General features: G+C 38.7%; 1 protein-coding gene across 6 annotated transcripts in view; it reads right to left on the minus strand.

Moving 5' to 3' along the window:
- Window positions 1-11430: 11430 nt before the first annotated feature.
- LOC149084467 (uncharacterized) overlaps window positions 11431-15503 on the minus strand; it is a 34782-nt gene continuing 30709 nt past the window's right edge. For 3 of the 6 annotated variants that reach the window (XM_089234881.1, XM_089234882.1, XM_089234880.1), the window contains 2 exons: window positions 15032-15172; window positions 11431-12511 (listed from right to left, as the gene is read on the minus strand). In XM_089234881.1, coding sequence (XP_089091007.1) covers window positions 12434-12511; window positions 15032-15172 — 219 coding nt within the window. In that variant the 3' untranslated portion in view covers window positions 11431-12433. The remainder of the gene's footprint in view (window positions 12512-15031; window positions 15173-15503) is intronic. The other 3 variants (XM_089234884.1, XM_089234885.1, XM_089234883.1) reach the window with 1 other exon arrangement.

Here is a 15503-nt window from a genome sequence, read left to right on the forward strand (position 1 = left end):
CAGTGACGTACAAGGAGTGCCAACCTTCGTCACAACCGATCCACGGTTGTTGCACGGATCATGTCATTTGCATATCCACAAAAATGTGAAATGTGCGTTGTGTGTAAAAGGATTGAGCTATGTTATATGTCGTTGCTGCTTCACTTCGTTCACTCGCTGGTTATAACCGTTAATTCTCAAATGTGTAAATTTACATTCTGCCTGCTCGCAGCCCTTAGTGCTGTGTAGCATATCTTAATTTCTAATGTAATCATGTTTAACTGTTAATTGTTGCAATAAACCTGTTATTTGTAACCGCTGTGTCATCCGTCTTTCCGTGAGTGCCTTAATCCGTTGTGAGAGATGAACACGCTTAATCCTGTCTGACATTGTCTATAAGGATCCTATTTTTGGACGCACCTATCTACTTGAGATATCTGGGGGCCACAGCGAGAGACAACCGAGAAAACTTAATTTCAAAACTTAAACTACTTTGTATTATTTTCCAGGCGTCGTACACTTTAAACCTGTCCTTATAATAGTCGTTTCTGTGATCCCATATGATGGGTTCTCCTTCGTACAGATCCAGAAACTCGAAAATTATGTCATTGCTCCACTGTATGTTTTATACACGACAATAAATATGTACTGATCTACAGCAAACTGGTTCGCACGGTCACCTGACAAAAGTATAAGTGCAACTAAAAATATGAGTAAAACGTTCCAAACAAGAAATAAGGTGTCAAAAAAAGAGGCGAAGATTAAAAGACATTGTCCTACAGCTAACACACACAACCTATTATACGCTCCCTGAATTTTTTTTCTCCCCACCAAACGTCTTCCTTTGAAATTTCCGAAAAAGTACGGGATTTTAAACACGCCGGCTGCAGTTGCCGATAGCCTTTTGCGGTTTATTTGTCTCCAACAAAGACTTTTTATCACCTTTTACTTTAATTATCTTACCCTGCTTCGCGAACCACGAATCGTGGGATCCCCGGTGTTTAGAACGGTGTATTCACTCTCATGAATTTTTACATATTAAAATAATTTTGAAGGGAAAGCGCGAGGGGAGAAATAAGTGCAGGTAAATACAATACTTTTCAGTGTTGAAATGTTATTTAACACCTAATTCATTAACACACCTCCTTTCTTGAACTTCCAAGAAATGTCACCTATCTGTTGAGCAGGGGTATCCAACGTGAAGTTTCTCGTGGAACCCTTGATGATAATGAGGCTGTTCTACGGAACTCAAACTAATTTTTGAATATTTATCTAAAAAAAAATGCGTGCCCTATACTGCCGTCCCAACAACATTTTTACTTACCCTGGAGCAAAATCAAGTCTTTTTTAAAACTGGATCAAAAGTCCAGTTTTGATCCAGTTTTTTTTGGGAAACATCGAGAAGTAACTCAAACGGACGACGGACTTCGAACCCGAACAAACAATTTTCATCAAATGATGGCCGTGAAAACCTTATCAACTATTTAATACTATTTATATTCACAGATTAATTTGTATTATTATTAATTTTTTTTGCAATTGTCTCCAAAAGTAACTCGGCATATTTAGTTTCTTCACAAGTTTCACTCTTTCATAGATCCAGATTTTTTGTCGAAATTTTCATTTTACGTTCAAGAGAGAAGGGGAGGGCGGCTTTTCTTTTTTTCAGAAATTAAGAACAGCTGATTCAATGCAGCCGGCTAGCAAGCAAGACACAACCAAAGGAAATTCTACAGGAAATGAAAGAACGAACTCATATAAAGTTTCTCACCTGCAGATGCTTCAGGAATAACACTGGGAAACGAAGCACTAACACAATGGAAAAAGCTCGGAAGGAACATATAGTATGCGAAGAAGAAGTATGGTCTGTACATCTAGTATAGTTGCCTTTCGACAAGTGGAAATTATTTTGTTTAAGGCTCGCAGCGTTTCCGTAGTTCTCAAAAACTTACAATAAATAAACTATTTTAGAGCCCACTTTAAAGGGGTCATCAGCTGGCTGAATGTTTATGTATCCGTTTACAATCATACTAAAAATTATGGCTTTTCTGGCGATAATATTCGTAAAAATATTCATTTCAGTGGTGTCTTTTGCTACCTACAAAAACAAAAATTGAAATCCTATTCACAGAAATGAAATTTTTACCGAGTTTCAAATGAAAACGCCGTTGTAATTGATGTTGTGCGTCTGATAAATTAAATATTTTGACATTAATATGTAGAGGAATGAACTGCGACCGAAGACAAACGTGTATAATGAATGAGTCAATGAGTAAATATCATATAAATGAGAGTCGTATTAACGAGTGTTCCACTGCATTGTGGTTTTATGAGTATTCCTACGTATACTGAACCCCACTATGTGAGTATACAATATTTGAAGAGTGATTCCGTCACTATTGAATCTCAAATGTTTGTAAAAATTAGAGGGGTAGAGGCAAGGGGGAGAATGACATGGCGTCTGTCTTTGGGGGATGTGTTGGTGAAAGTATCTCTTTGTGATGAAGCTAGCCAGTGGCCACTCTCAAGCGGGGCCATACAGTAATAACAAACCATCAAAAAATACCAATCAAGACCTGGGGTATCATATGTGAACGCCTTTCAAGGAGGATCTGTGTTACGCAAGATAAAATTTGAGATGATTATAACCGGGAATTTCATGTTGAGAATTTATTATTCGCAAATGCGGACTCGTGTGTGTGTAAAATTATTTTTGTTCAGATTTTTTTTTTTTTAATTGAATATTTGTTTTTCATTTGATTCACAAGAATTTTTTTCTTGTTTATATTTTCCATTCTAAAATTTGAGTGTTTTCACGTGTTTCTTTAGTGCCTGCTCAAGCTAGAACAGTGTTGACATCTTGGTTATTTTCCAACTAGATCAGGCCTTTTTCTTGGTCATTTTGATAGAAGAAATACCCATCTAGTTGTTTGTCTTTTTCAAAAAATTTCCTGTGTACTAAATAGTCTATTATTAAATCATTTGGAAAATACGGGAATTTTCCGGGAAATACGAGACGTATAGTCATCCAAGTAATGATTAAAATTAATTCTTGTTGTTTTAAGTCCGGTTTCTAGTTGTTTTCGATAAAGAGATGAATCTCTTTTATGAAAAACGTTATAATTTTTCTGCATCTGCTGTACAATGTCATCTTGCTTCCTTTTGTACTTGCAATAATTTCCTACCTCGCTTATGTTTTTTATATTGTTTTGAATCAATGCCAACACAATGTGTCATTATCCCTCATTGTCCATAATTTTTAATTGCAGCTCGCTCTGTAAACTTCTGATAGATTTCTTTCTATGCTTTTTTTCAAGATTGTAGCCTACATCACAGCCCTCCCTGCTTTGCATATGTTACGCATTAACAGAGAGAGATTTTTAATTAATTAATGAGTTTAATAATTTCATTAGTTAATACTTTTATTAATTAATAATTTTATTAAAATTTGAAATTTTCGCCTGCTATGTCATTTGTACGGACACACTGGAGCTTACAGTACTCAGCTTCGAGTGCCCTTTTTTCCAGTGCCCCACTAGCTTAAATTCCTTATAAAATGGCCTGGGCAAAATGGAAGATGACTTAGACACCACCTCTTAATTTACATATTTATCGTCATAAATCATTGTACCAGATGTTATCATGGAAGCTCCTATTCAACTGATGTCCCTTCATGGCCCCCCACAAGGGAGTAGGTTTGTCAGGGCTCCTGCCCATCGGCGCGAGATGATCCTCATCAGTGAGAGATTCTATTTTTTTTTCTCACTACAAATTCATAATAGAAGGGCCCGCGAAGAGCCTTACCTGGAGCCCACCGAAGATTGCAGCGTAGAAGCTCTAATGTGGGATGTGGGGGCAATGTGTCTCTCCGTGCCGTGTCCAGTTGAACTCATGGTTGGGATTCATGAAGTTTGAGCCCTATGTGCATATTAGGGTGGGTCAAAAAAATAAAATTCACATTTTTTAAGGGGCACAGTGATAAAAAGGTGCTAAATGGTGTCATAGTAACACATGTGATTTTTTTTACATTCTGATTCGTGTAACTGCCTCCGGATTGATATTGATTTTTTTCGATATTTTTGAATTTTTTTCAAGGTAGGTTTCACAGTTAGGGTTTTGACCAATTACGTTACTTTCTACAAACATAGACAATTCGTCACGTTGGAGTAGTGAGGGGTGGATGGGTGGGTAGAGTGGGGGGTAGTCTAGGAAGACCCTACTCGTGCTCACGCGACGCCCATGTTTCCCAGTATCTCCGGCTGAAATAAGGCGAGCTTGTGTTGCGCTCGCTTCATCATGGATCATACTCGTTCAAAGTGGAAATGTCTCTTATTTCGTGATTCAAGTAACATTAAATTGCAATATATTGCCAACCTACGAAGATGTTATGAAGTTCTATGGGTGAAACCGTTATAAGATAAAACTTGATAATGAAACTAATAAAGAGCCCACGTATAAAGAACCAGAGGACATTGTCGTGGCATAAATTAAAGAAATATGATCAAGAGCTTTCATTTCTTCTGTCAAACACAAGCAAGTGAAAGGCGTATCATATATGAAATACAAAAATCTTTTAAAATCACACCCTCAAATACCGAAGCAGCAATTAGAAGAGTTTCACCCGTAAATTATTGTTTGACATTTATTTCATCCTGCAAGTGTAAGAACATCGAAAAGTGCATTTGCCCCAAATACAAAAAAAATACCTGTCAGAGAGAGGAAAGCTTCCTAATCGACCAACGAGCCACCAAAGTTCTACAAATAACTGCTTTATACTTCGACAGACGAAAGGATAAAACTTCAATTATACACTGCTGGCCACCCAAATTGCAACACCAAGAAAGACAAAAGATATCGCAACAATATTTATTTTGTAGATAACATGTTGACCAAGCATCAAATGATTAAATTTATAGACTTCTGTGAAGTGTGGTTCCTGCCAAAATCAGTAGCCAGAGTAGCCGCCATTGTTGGAGATCACCGCTGCCACACGCCTCGGCATTGTTTCAAAGAGACTTTGGATGTGTTCTTGGGGTACAGCAGACCAAGCAGCTTCCACGCGTTGCCAAAGTTGATCTGGTGTGGCAGCTGGGGATGTAATCTGGGTCAATCGTTGAGCAACCATGGACCACATAATTTCTATCGGCGAAAGATCCGGAGAGCGAGCTGGCCAGGGAAGCAATTCAATCTGGCGATTGACGAAGAACCTTTGGACAATGCGTGCCACGTGTGGTCGCGCATTATCCTGTTGAAATATGGCTGTGGGCAAGCCCTGAAGGTAAGGAAGGACAACTGGCTCCAACACCTCGGAGATGTAGCGCTGGCTTTTTAAAGTACCGGCAATGCGTACTAGAGGAGTGCGAGAGTGATATCCAATACCGCCCCATACCATAATACCCGGTGCAGGACCAGTGTGGCGGTGCATAACGCAGCTGTTCAGCATCCTCTCTCCACGGTGTCTCCAGACTCGAATCCGACCATCGTGGTGTTGCAGACAGAAGCGTGACTCGTCAGTAAAGACAATTTCATTCCATTGTGCCGTCCACATCCTTCTTTCATCGCACCATTGGCGGCGGAGACGTCTGTGGTTCTGCGTCAAGGGTAGACGAAGCAATGGACGTCTTGCGGACAGACCACTCTGCTGTAAACGGCGTCGAATGGTACGCGCAGACGCTGTATGATGCGGTACAGACTGAATGTGCTGTGCTATGGTTCGTGATGTGGCTGAGCGATCCGTCACTGCCATACGCACAATACGCCTGTCATCACGTGAAGTGGTGCACTGAGGTGGATGCGATCCAACACGTCGGTCCGTCGTACCCTCCTGCATCCAACGATCACATATCCGCATTACAGTTGTTTGCTTTCGTCCAACACGACTACCGATTTCCCTGAAAGATAATCCACAATCTCGGTAGGCCACTATCCTTCCTCTGTCGAACTCGGATACTTGATCAAAAGATGATCGCTGTTTTCTACGAGGCATAATTGATAGTTTTTTTGAAAAAACCACAAGAAAAACACAACGTTGCCGTACTTCAAATCGTCGAAATCTCCAAGCCTTAAATAGCGCTTTGAAGTGGCGCCACAGGCGCGCGTGATGTGCGTCTGCGCTGAAATTCTAATCATTTGCATATCTCACCTCCGCTAATGCATGTTGTAAATTTCATATTATTTGCATGCTTCCTTCAGGGTGTTGCATTTACGGTGGCCAGCAGTGTATATCAGAAAAGGACAGAAAAATGTATAGACAGAGCATTCTTGAGGAGCATATAAACTGAAGAGTCAAAAAAACTGGTGCAGGCGTATGCAAGTAAAAGAGATATGGAACCAATCAGAGTACGGCGCTGCGGTCGGCAACGCCTATATAACACAACAAGTGTCTGGCATAGTTGTTAGATCGGTTACTGCTGCTACAATGGCAGGTTATCGAGATTTAGGTGAGTTTGAACGTAGTGTTATAGTCGGCGCACGAGAGATGGGACATAGCATCTCCGAGGTAGCGATGAAATTTGGATTTTCACGTACGACCATTTCACGAGTGTACCGTGAATATCGGAAATCCGGTAAAAAATTAAAACTACGACATCGCTGCGGCCGGAAAAAGATCATGCAAGAATGGGACTGACGAAAATCATTAAACGTGCGAGACGTGCAACCCTTCCGCAAATTGCTGCAGATTTCAATGCTGGGCCATCAACAAGTGTCAGCCTGCGAACCATTCAACGAAACATCATCGATATGGGCTTTCGGAGCCGAAGGCCCACTCGTGTACCCTTGATGACTGCACGACACAAAGCTTTACGCCTCTCCTGGGCCCGACAACACCGACATTGGACTGTTGAGGACTGGAAACACGTTGCCTGGTCTGACGAGTCTTGGTTCCAATTGCTTCGAGCTGATGGACGTGTACGGGTATGGAGACAACCTCATGAATCCATGGACCCTACGTGTCAACAGGGGACTGTTCAAGCTGGTGGAGGCTCTGTGATGGTATGGGGCGCGTGCAGGTGGCGTGATATGGGACCCCTGATACGTCTAGAAACGACTCTGACAGGTACGTAAGCATCCTGTCTGATCACCTGCACCCATTCATGTCCATTGTGCATTCCGACGGACTTGGACAATTTCAGCAGGGCAATGCGACACCCACACGTCCAGAATTGCTACAAAGTGGCTCCCGGAACACTCTTCTGACTTTAGACACTTCCGCTGGCCACCTAAATCCCCAGACATGAACATTATTGAACATATCTGGGAGGCCTTGCAACGTGCTGTTCAGAAGAGATCTCCACCCCCTCTTACTCCTACGGATTTATGGACAGCCCTGCAGGATTCATGGTGTCAATTACCTCCAGCACTACTTCAGACATTAGTCGAGTCCATGCCACGTCGTGTTGCGGCACCCTACACGATATTAGGCAGGTGTACAAGTTTTTTTGGCTCTTCAGTGTATTTCGGGCCCTATCTTTTCAGTTTGCTCTAGAAAATGACACAGCATTTTTATACACATTTTACACTGTTACTTTTTTCAAATTCCTCTGGAACATTTTTTGCTTCCTTGGTTCGTTCTTGTCAAAAAACTTTCCTGACACAGGGGTACAACAAAAACAGTGACATGACCGCAGAAAAAGATTGCTATCGCAGGGAGTCCTCCATCGAAAGGTTAGCGCACCAACCTCTCGATGAGTATAAAAAACAAGCCTGCCATTTGGAATCTGCAATAAATTGTAGGTCCCGGTCTAATTAGCCCTCGTGTGCAGAAAAATGACCATGGTGCGACAAAAATGATCAACAAATGGCCAGGCAAAATGTCTCATGCCCTATATATAATCTTCTCCTGAAAATTTAATAATTCTAGCAACGTATATATCTCGTCAAGTTATACGCTCAAACTTGGTTTGCTATGAAACTCACCCTTCCTGTAAAGATGGAACACGACACCTGTTCAAGCTCATCGCTGCAACTAGGTATTTGCCCGCAGAACTTGAAATTCAAAATATATCCCGTAATTCTCAAAGAAACACGTACTTCGCACACCCTGAAAATTCATTGATCGCAATGCTGACCGACACTGAACCGCATATCCGTGAACCAGCAGCCTGCCGCATTCAGAAAAATGGAGCACCAAGATGCTTCCAGAGAAAGGAAATTTTTTTATTCTTTCATGTGCCCTCTAACTTTTGTTTCTCAGACAGAGAGCGTTGCATTTTATTTCCCCTGCACAGGCGTGCTTCTGCTTTGAACCCCGTTTTTTTACCTCCCTCCTTAGGAGTCAAATTTAAAAAACTCCTGCTTAGTGAGTCTACATCATGAAATAAAACTACTGACCAAATTTCATAAGTATTGCTTTAGAGGTTTTGGCCAGCACCTCCTAAAGATAGAAGGCATCCACACAGGTTGCCAAGTTCATCTGTAACGTCATTGAGACCCTAGCAAGTTTGTCACATTTTAAACCATCGCATCCTATTTCGTTTCTTCCTCGCATTTTGGCGTAAAATCTTCCTAGTTGGCTCACAAATACCGCATTGTGATTGGATGTGGGGGCATAGAAATCGCCGATTCCGATTATTTCTTTTCCTCACAACTATGATACTGGCACCAGCAGGGAATTTTTTCCCTGAATATTTTCTCAGGGAAAATGGACTACTTGCTGACGTCACACACACGAGTAGCGTGCGGAGGCCTTTTATCTCTAGAAGCCGCTGTTTTGGCTTGGCATGATTTCTCTGTATAACCTCTGTGAACATTTTGTGGCATGATTTCTCTGTGAACCACCTTATGACTCCCTTAGGGGTCGAACTTCGGAAAACCCCTTTCTTAGTGGGTCTTCACTTCGTACTTCATGAAATGAAACTACTGACCAAATTTCATATTCCTAACTTCAGCGGTTTTAGCTCGGCAATGATGAATCAATCATATATGTGCTAAAAATAGCTCAATTAATTCTTTGAAGGGCAAACATTTTTTCAAAACCCAGAGGAAAAAATATAATTCCCACAATGTGTGTGGGACCATTCTCCCACCTCAAGGAAGAGTTATTAAATCGATTTGATATACTTACACTCATCAGGACGTTTTATTTAGGAAATTCTCTCGCAACATCTTAAATCATCAACGTTAATCAATCTGCCCCCCCCCCTCGGCCTCAAGGGGGTCGTGACAACACTTTGGGAGCCACTGTACCAAGGTAACAGAGGGAAAGAAAGAAAACTCTTTTCAGATAGTCGCAACATAAGGGCGGCAATATATCATTCCAAGATTCATTGAAAGACTGGTTATTTGTGGAGATGAAGATTACAAGGAAGAAAATTCATTACTGCCCCCACGGGGACTCCGAACCCCGGTCTCTCGCTTGCCGGACGAGTGCCCTACCACGTAAGCTATCGAAGCAGATAAAATATTTCAACCTTGGAGCGTATATACAGTATATGTTGAAAGGCTCCGCACATGGACGGCGGCGGCAATCAACTAATAGCTCGTGAATGACATAGGCCACCCACCTGAACATATTATTCACCTGAGGTGGCAGAATTTCTAGGACCGGGCCTGGTGCCCTGCTAGTTATGTGTACTTCAATTCTTCAGTCAAGAAATTTTTTCTCATTCATTTTGGCACTCTGCTTCATTATATATATATATCTACTCTATAATATAAAATCACAAACTCGAAAAGGGCCTGTTGCTAAGCAACCGAGTGACGGAAATGGGTGAAGTTTTTGAGTGACGGAAATCTGTTACGTTTTTGTGTTACGGAAGTCGGTTACGATTTTGGGTCAAGTATTCATTTAACTCTAGCACATATCGGGACCATGTTATGTGCATGTACCGAGAGGCTCCCATATCCTACAGCAGCGCCCTTAGGCTGGAATTTAGATGGCGAGCCCCCAAACCAGCTTTTCAGGGTCCCTCTGTGGTTAATTTATAGTGTGAAAAATCAAAAAGTGATAAGAATCGTTCTGGTCCTGTCAGCCCTGTCCTTGTGTGTGTGTGTGTGGGGGGGGGGGGGTCATGCCGAGATGTACGTATATGTATAATATAGATATAACAAGTGCTCCCAACACACAGGGTCGGGGGGGGGGATTGTACGTATACCTTCATGGGAAAGTTAAGGTTATTATAATCAATTTAATGCTATTTGAAGGGTATGAACTCATAATTTCTCTAAGAAATTCATTGCGACACCCTTTAAGCCATATATGATAAACCCTTGGCCCGCGGACCAAATGTGGCCCTGAAGGTTATCTGATGTGGCTTGCCCCCCCCCCCAAACCCAATTTTGTAAAAACGAACTAAATGTCACATTTACAGGTCGCTTCTTAAATGACCCGTGGCACAATTCCAGAGCATTTAAGTGTGGTACATTTTCAGATCACTGAAGTATTCAAGCACATTCAAAGATCGCTTAAGTAACCCGCTACAGTTCCAGAACATTTGGAGATCCCTTAAATGACATGTGGCAGTTTTAGATTAAGCGGCCCTACATCACCCAAGTTACCCCGAAACATTCCCAGATTACTTAAGTGTGATGCGTGGCACATTTGTGGAACACTTAAGCAGTCCGGACACATTTCCATAGCACTTGAAGGATCTGGGAAACATTTATTAGAGATCACTAGTGACTGTGTAGAGGACTTATCAATAGGGAGAATATAGTTAATAGGCACCTGAAAACTAAGTTTTTTTTCCGTTTTTGGTGCACCGAAAATATGACATTACGAATATTTCATCTTATAAAGGGTTTAATTGATGACGTAAGCATCATCCAAACCCCCTCCCCCATTGAATGCTGACATAATACTTGAATGACCCCTAAAGTATTTAATTTTTTTTTTTGTAGCGGCCAATGAGAGTTAGGATACTCTTCAAAACCTGCTACACTGTGTCTTTCCGAAAGATGTAAATTCAGCACGCGTCAACTTTTCATTCTTTTTGCAATTTTAATTCTGCATCCGTGGAATAATTTTGTTTATAAAAACCATCTTGTCTTGCTTGAAATTCTGACAATATTACATTTCAGTTATATTGTCAGTACCGTATTTGTTTTAACAGGAAACCATGCAGTCACCCCTCTTTTGCCTCGCCATTTGTCAGCAATAGATGGGTTTTATTGTATCTACCCAGGATTGCAACTGCTGGAGCACAAAGGTTTTTCGTCCCTATATAATTTTGACGTCTTAAAAAATTCAGCAGGGGGCACCCCCTCTGGTCTAGCATCAGAGAAAGGGGGAGCACCAAGGCAGAAGGTCAGCCATTACCTCCTGCAGGTTGTATCTAGGAGGTAATGGGTGAGCTCAAGCCGTCCCGTAGTTGAAAAAAACACTAGAATTTCTAGTAAATTCGCGCATGGCAGAATGCATGTTAACAATGGAACCTGGAAAGGCTAAGCCCATTTACTAAGATTTTCCTTCTAAAAAAATTCAAAAAGAAAAAGATACACGATGCTTCTGAATATAATTAAGCATTTCTATTTTATTCCTCATTCGAAGAAATACATTGGTATTGAATGTGATCGAGAAACATTAGTAAACTATAACAGATAAACACTCAAAGATATGCATGAACTAATAAGGCAGTAGACAAAACTCTGTAAAAGCAAAAATGTAAAAGAAAGATTTCCTTCATAGTGTACAAAAATAAAGGCTACTTATTGTGCAGAACTCTTTTATTAATCCTCTTCCGAATTAAAAAGGCAGTAATGATCATATCCATGCGCCAATTAGATTACACAATATTCTTGGCAATCACCTGCAAAGGTGCAGTTTTTCTCCTCCAAACACATTTTACAGTCTGTACATTGAACTTGGTCCACTTAAAGAAGCTTAAAAACCATTTTTTTCGTTTCTTCAGCAATTAACACGCAAATACACATGAAATAACACACAAATTAATAAACATCACATTTTTTAATGGTGTAAATTGCATATATAATAAGTATAATAAGATCACTTGTAAATACATTAAAAAAAAAGAAAACCGAGAAAAATCCAACGCAGAAGTCTGTGCGATTTCACCTATGCTTTGAATCGCTCATCAATGAAAAAAACATAAGATGGACGAGAGAAGCAGAAAACAAAAAAGATTAAGACAATTACAAAGTTTGGAAAAATGGCAGAAGTTGCGCATTCAGCATATTGTACAAATACATCGTATATATATTAGCATACAGTTGGATAAATGCTCGCTTATTTCTTTTCTTTCGAGATTACATTTGACACATTACGTAACAGCAAAGGTAAGCAAAATATATTTAAAAAAAACCACTGGTAAACGTTAGCAAATGTGTAAAATATTAGCACAAGATAGCTTTTATTTTTTCCCACCATTTTTTTTCCAGATTGGTTCTATTACTAAATTTTCCATGACGCTACATTAGGGAAGTTTGTTCCAAGCATATCCACTATAACAAATACACAAAAAAAAGTTAGTGCCGAGGAACGACAGCACAGCATTTCTTAACCTGAGGAATTGTCAGCATTCATGCTACCATTCAAGCTCCCAGCTTTCCTGCGAACTTCTTCAGCATGACGCTCCTGAAAAGATAAGATCAAAACTCCAAATCAGTGAGAAATAAAAACCTTACACTAGAGTATCTAATGCAACCCAATCACCTGCAAATGCTTGTGGCAAAGCTACGTGCTACTGAATGCTTAAAAAAGGCAATAAGTCTCCAAGCAGCACAAGATATGCAGGAAAAAAGCTTTGCTAGATCTTAAAATTTTGCTCAAGTTATATTTTTTTAAAAATCTTGTGTTGGGTTATAAGCTTATAGATGTTCTCCTCAAGAATTAAAGTGAACACTCATTACAGCAGACTTTAAATTGTGTTGATTAAAGTTGGCATCCCTTCAAAGTTTTCATTAACATTAGAAAGACTGGAATTTCGAACCAAGAATGATAGAATGTCATTTTTACCAACAGGAAAAATATTTTTCTTTCCTGAATCTTCTCAAAACAGTATCTATTCAGCTTCTGACAACCAGAGTCGATGTGACAAGTGCAAGTGGTGTTGCTTGGGAAGGTTTTTTGGTTGAGCTGAACATTTTTGTGGAAGCTGTTAAGTTTGTCCCTCATTCTTGGTCATGGCAGGCCAAGTACGAGTCCCAACTACAGTGAGGGACTCTGAAGTTTTGCTTCCTGCTCAGTAAAAAAAAAAAAAACAGCAGAAGATTGTATCAATAAAGAGATGTTTCAGACTGAAAGCAAAATTCCCAGAAGAAGTCTTTCATGTTTCTGAAATTTAAGACAAAAAGGGCAATTTTTCCAAAGTGGGTAGGAGGATGTTTGAAACTACATCAAAAAAGACATGTCCTCCTGAAAGAGGACATCTGGTAACCCTTATTTCAGAACTTTTTTAATAAATCTAATCAAGTCCGATCCATAGAATAAAATGAGAAAAATATGAAAAGAGTACAGAGGAGAATGGGACACTATACACAAAAATATATTTTTTAATTGTTTTGCAAGTTATAAGACGTAATTGATAAAACAAGGACCTTATGCTTGGAATATAAAAAAAAAAACCAACAACATTTCACGTATTATTATTATTTTTTATACGAGAAATCTAAATTTTTGCGAAAAAATTAGTCCCATTCCTTCCTTCCCATATGGGAAAAGTGGGACATGGGTATGGGACAATCATTAAAAAGTGGAAATTTAATGAATACTGGAGTGCAAAAAATTTAAATTAAAAAGACCTATTTAAAATCACAACCCCAGTATCGACAAATCTTTGAAAAATTATATTCTTAAGCCACATTTAAATAAAATAATCTATATAAAAAATTTGAAGGAAAAAAAAAAAAAATTGTATCTGTATAAGAGCTATAATTATTAGTTTCATTAAAAAGAATAAAGACAGCATCTGAATTTTAAAATAATTAAAAATGTATATTAATAAAATTAAAAAATTACATAAAATAAAATGCAAAAAAATACCTTCACTTACTCTTTTGAATAGTGAAAATGATTTTTTAAAATTTATTATACATAAAACTTGTCAAATGTTAAGGAATAAAAGCTCGATATATTGAAACACACCCCCCCCCCCAACAAATTAAAGTAATTGGGGGTTTGAATTAAGATTTGAATTAATTTTATAATTCTTTTTTCTGTTATCTCCTGTCCTGATCCTTCAGTTTAGTAGAGATATCAACCATAAAAAATTCCTGAAAAATTTTTCTTGTATGTTTTCTGGAGTTGCTTATTTCTATAGAAACAATATTGAAATTGAAAAAAAAAATTCCTTAAAATAGGAGATTTAAAAAAAAAATTAAATTTATGGCATCAGTGCTGAAATGAATGAAATTTTTGTTTTGTAAATTAAGTTTGGAATCTTATGCATTCAGAAAAAAAAAAAAAATCAAGTGCTTTAATGTAAGAAATATTTTTTTGCAATTGATGAAGCTGGGAACAGTCAATTGGGAACATTGGCTGTTAAAAACTAACGTGTAAAAGACGCTGTCCCATACCTCCCTATACTAACAATGATATACATATTAAAACTGATATGCACAGTAACGAGTGTTCACTGAACTTCATACCACTATATATTTTGCACATTTAGAGTAGAACTTCCAGCTTGAAGCTTTTTATTTAGGATTTAAACACTGGCATATGAAAGCAGAAGTTTGCATTCTAACAGCAAGATTTAAAAAGCTACATCAAAAATTAATTGCTGAAATACTTTTTACTTAAAATTTTACTTAAGAAAATTTTGACAGCCATATTAAAATAATGCAGCTCAAAGCACATCCTCACCGAAGGCATAGGGTAAACTAAAGCAAAACTTTCAACCTAGCAATTGCTGCAGTGTAACACATACATCAACATAATATGCAAAAGACCAAAAAGCCATTCCATTTAAAAAAAGCCACTAAATGCCAAATTATAATGATTTCAAAATGCTAGTAACTGCTACTACAAAGTCATTTAAAATTTCAGCTGAATGCAATCCACAAGCTGATGAAGAAACCTGAAGGAGTGCATCGAGAGGAAGAGCCAGATTAGTAAAAATGATTGTTGTTTGCGCTATTTATTTTTTTTCCTTACGTGTTGCAGCAGCCTCTCTTGCTTCGCCCGATACTGAAGCAAACGCTTCGATTCAGCCGCATCTAGTTTTTCAGATATTTGCTGCAATTTATTCTGTTGATTCATAATATTCAACTGCCTGACTTGAAGTACGTGGCTTTTCTATGGGCAGAAGACGTGCATGGAAAAAAAGGACACAACATGGCAAAAAATGTAGTGGCGAAATAAAAACAAAACCAATTGAAAAAGCAAAAAAACAATTGCATTGAACAAACTTGACAACAGTGCGTGCACACATACACAATGAGCCACTAACTATGAAATGTACAGAATGAATTGTTTTTACTATTTTCAAATAAAATAAGTATTAAAAATATAATTTTTCACATATTATACGGGGCGTTTATAAGCTATCATCGGGATCCCATTCCCATTTAACTTTCTAATAAAAACATAACGAAAAAGAAAATTACAGAAGTATAAATATAAGGTT

This window comes from Pholcus phalangioides, unplaced genomic scaffold (genome assembly GCF_987345545.1).
Source record: "Pholcus phalangioides strain wild (caught in Gottingen) unplaced genomic scaffold, Ppha-v1.0 ptg000008l_1, whole genome shotgun sequence".
In the NCBI taxonomy this organism is placed as follows: Eukaryota; Metazoa; Arthropoda; class Arachnida; order Araneae; family Pholcidae; genus Pholcus; species Pholcus phalangioides.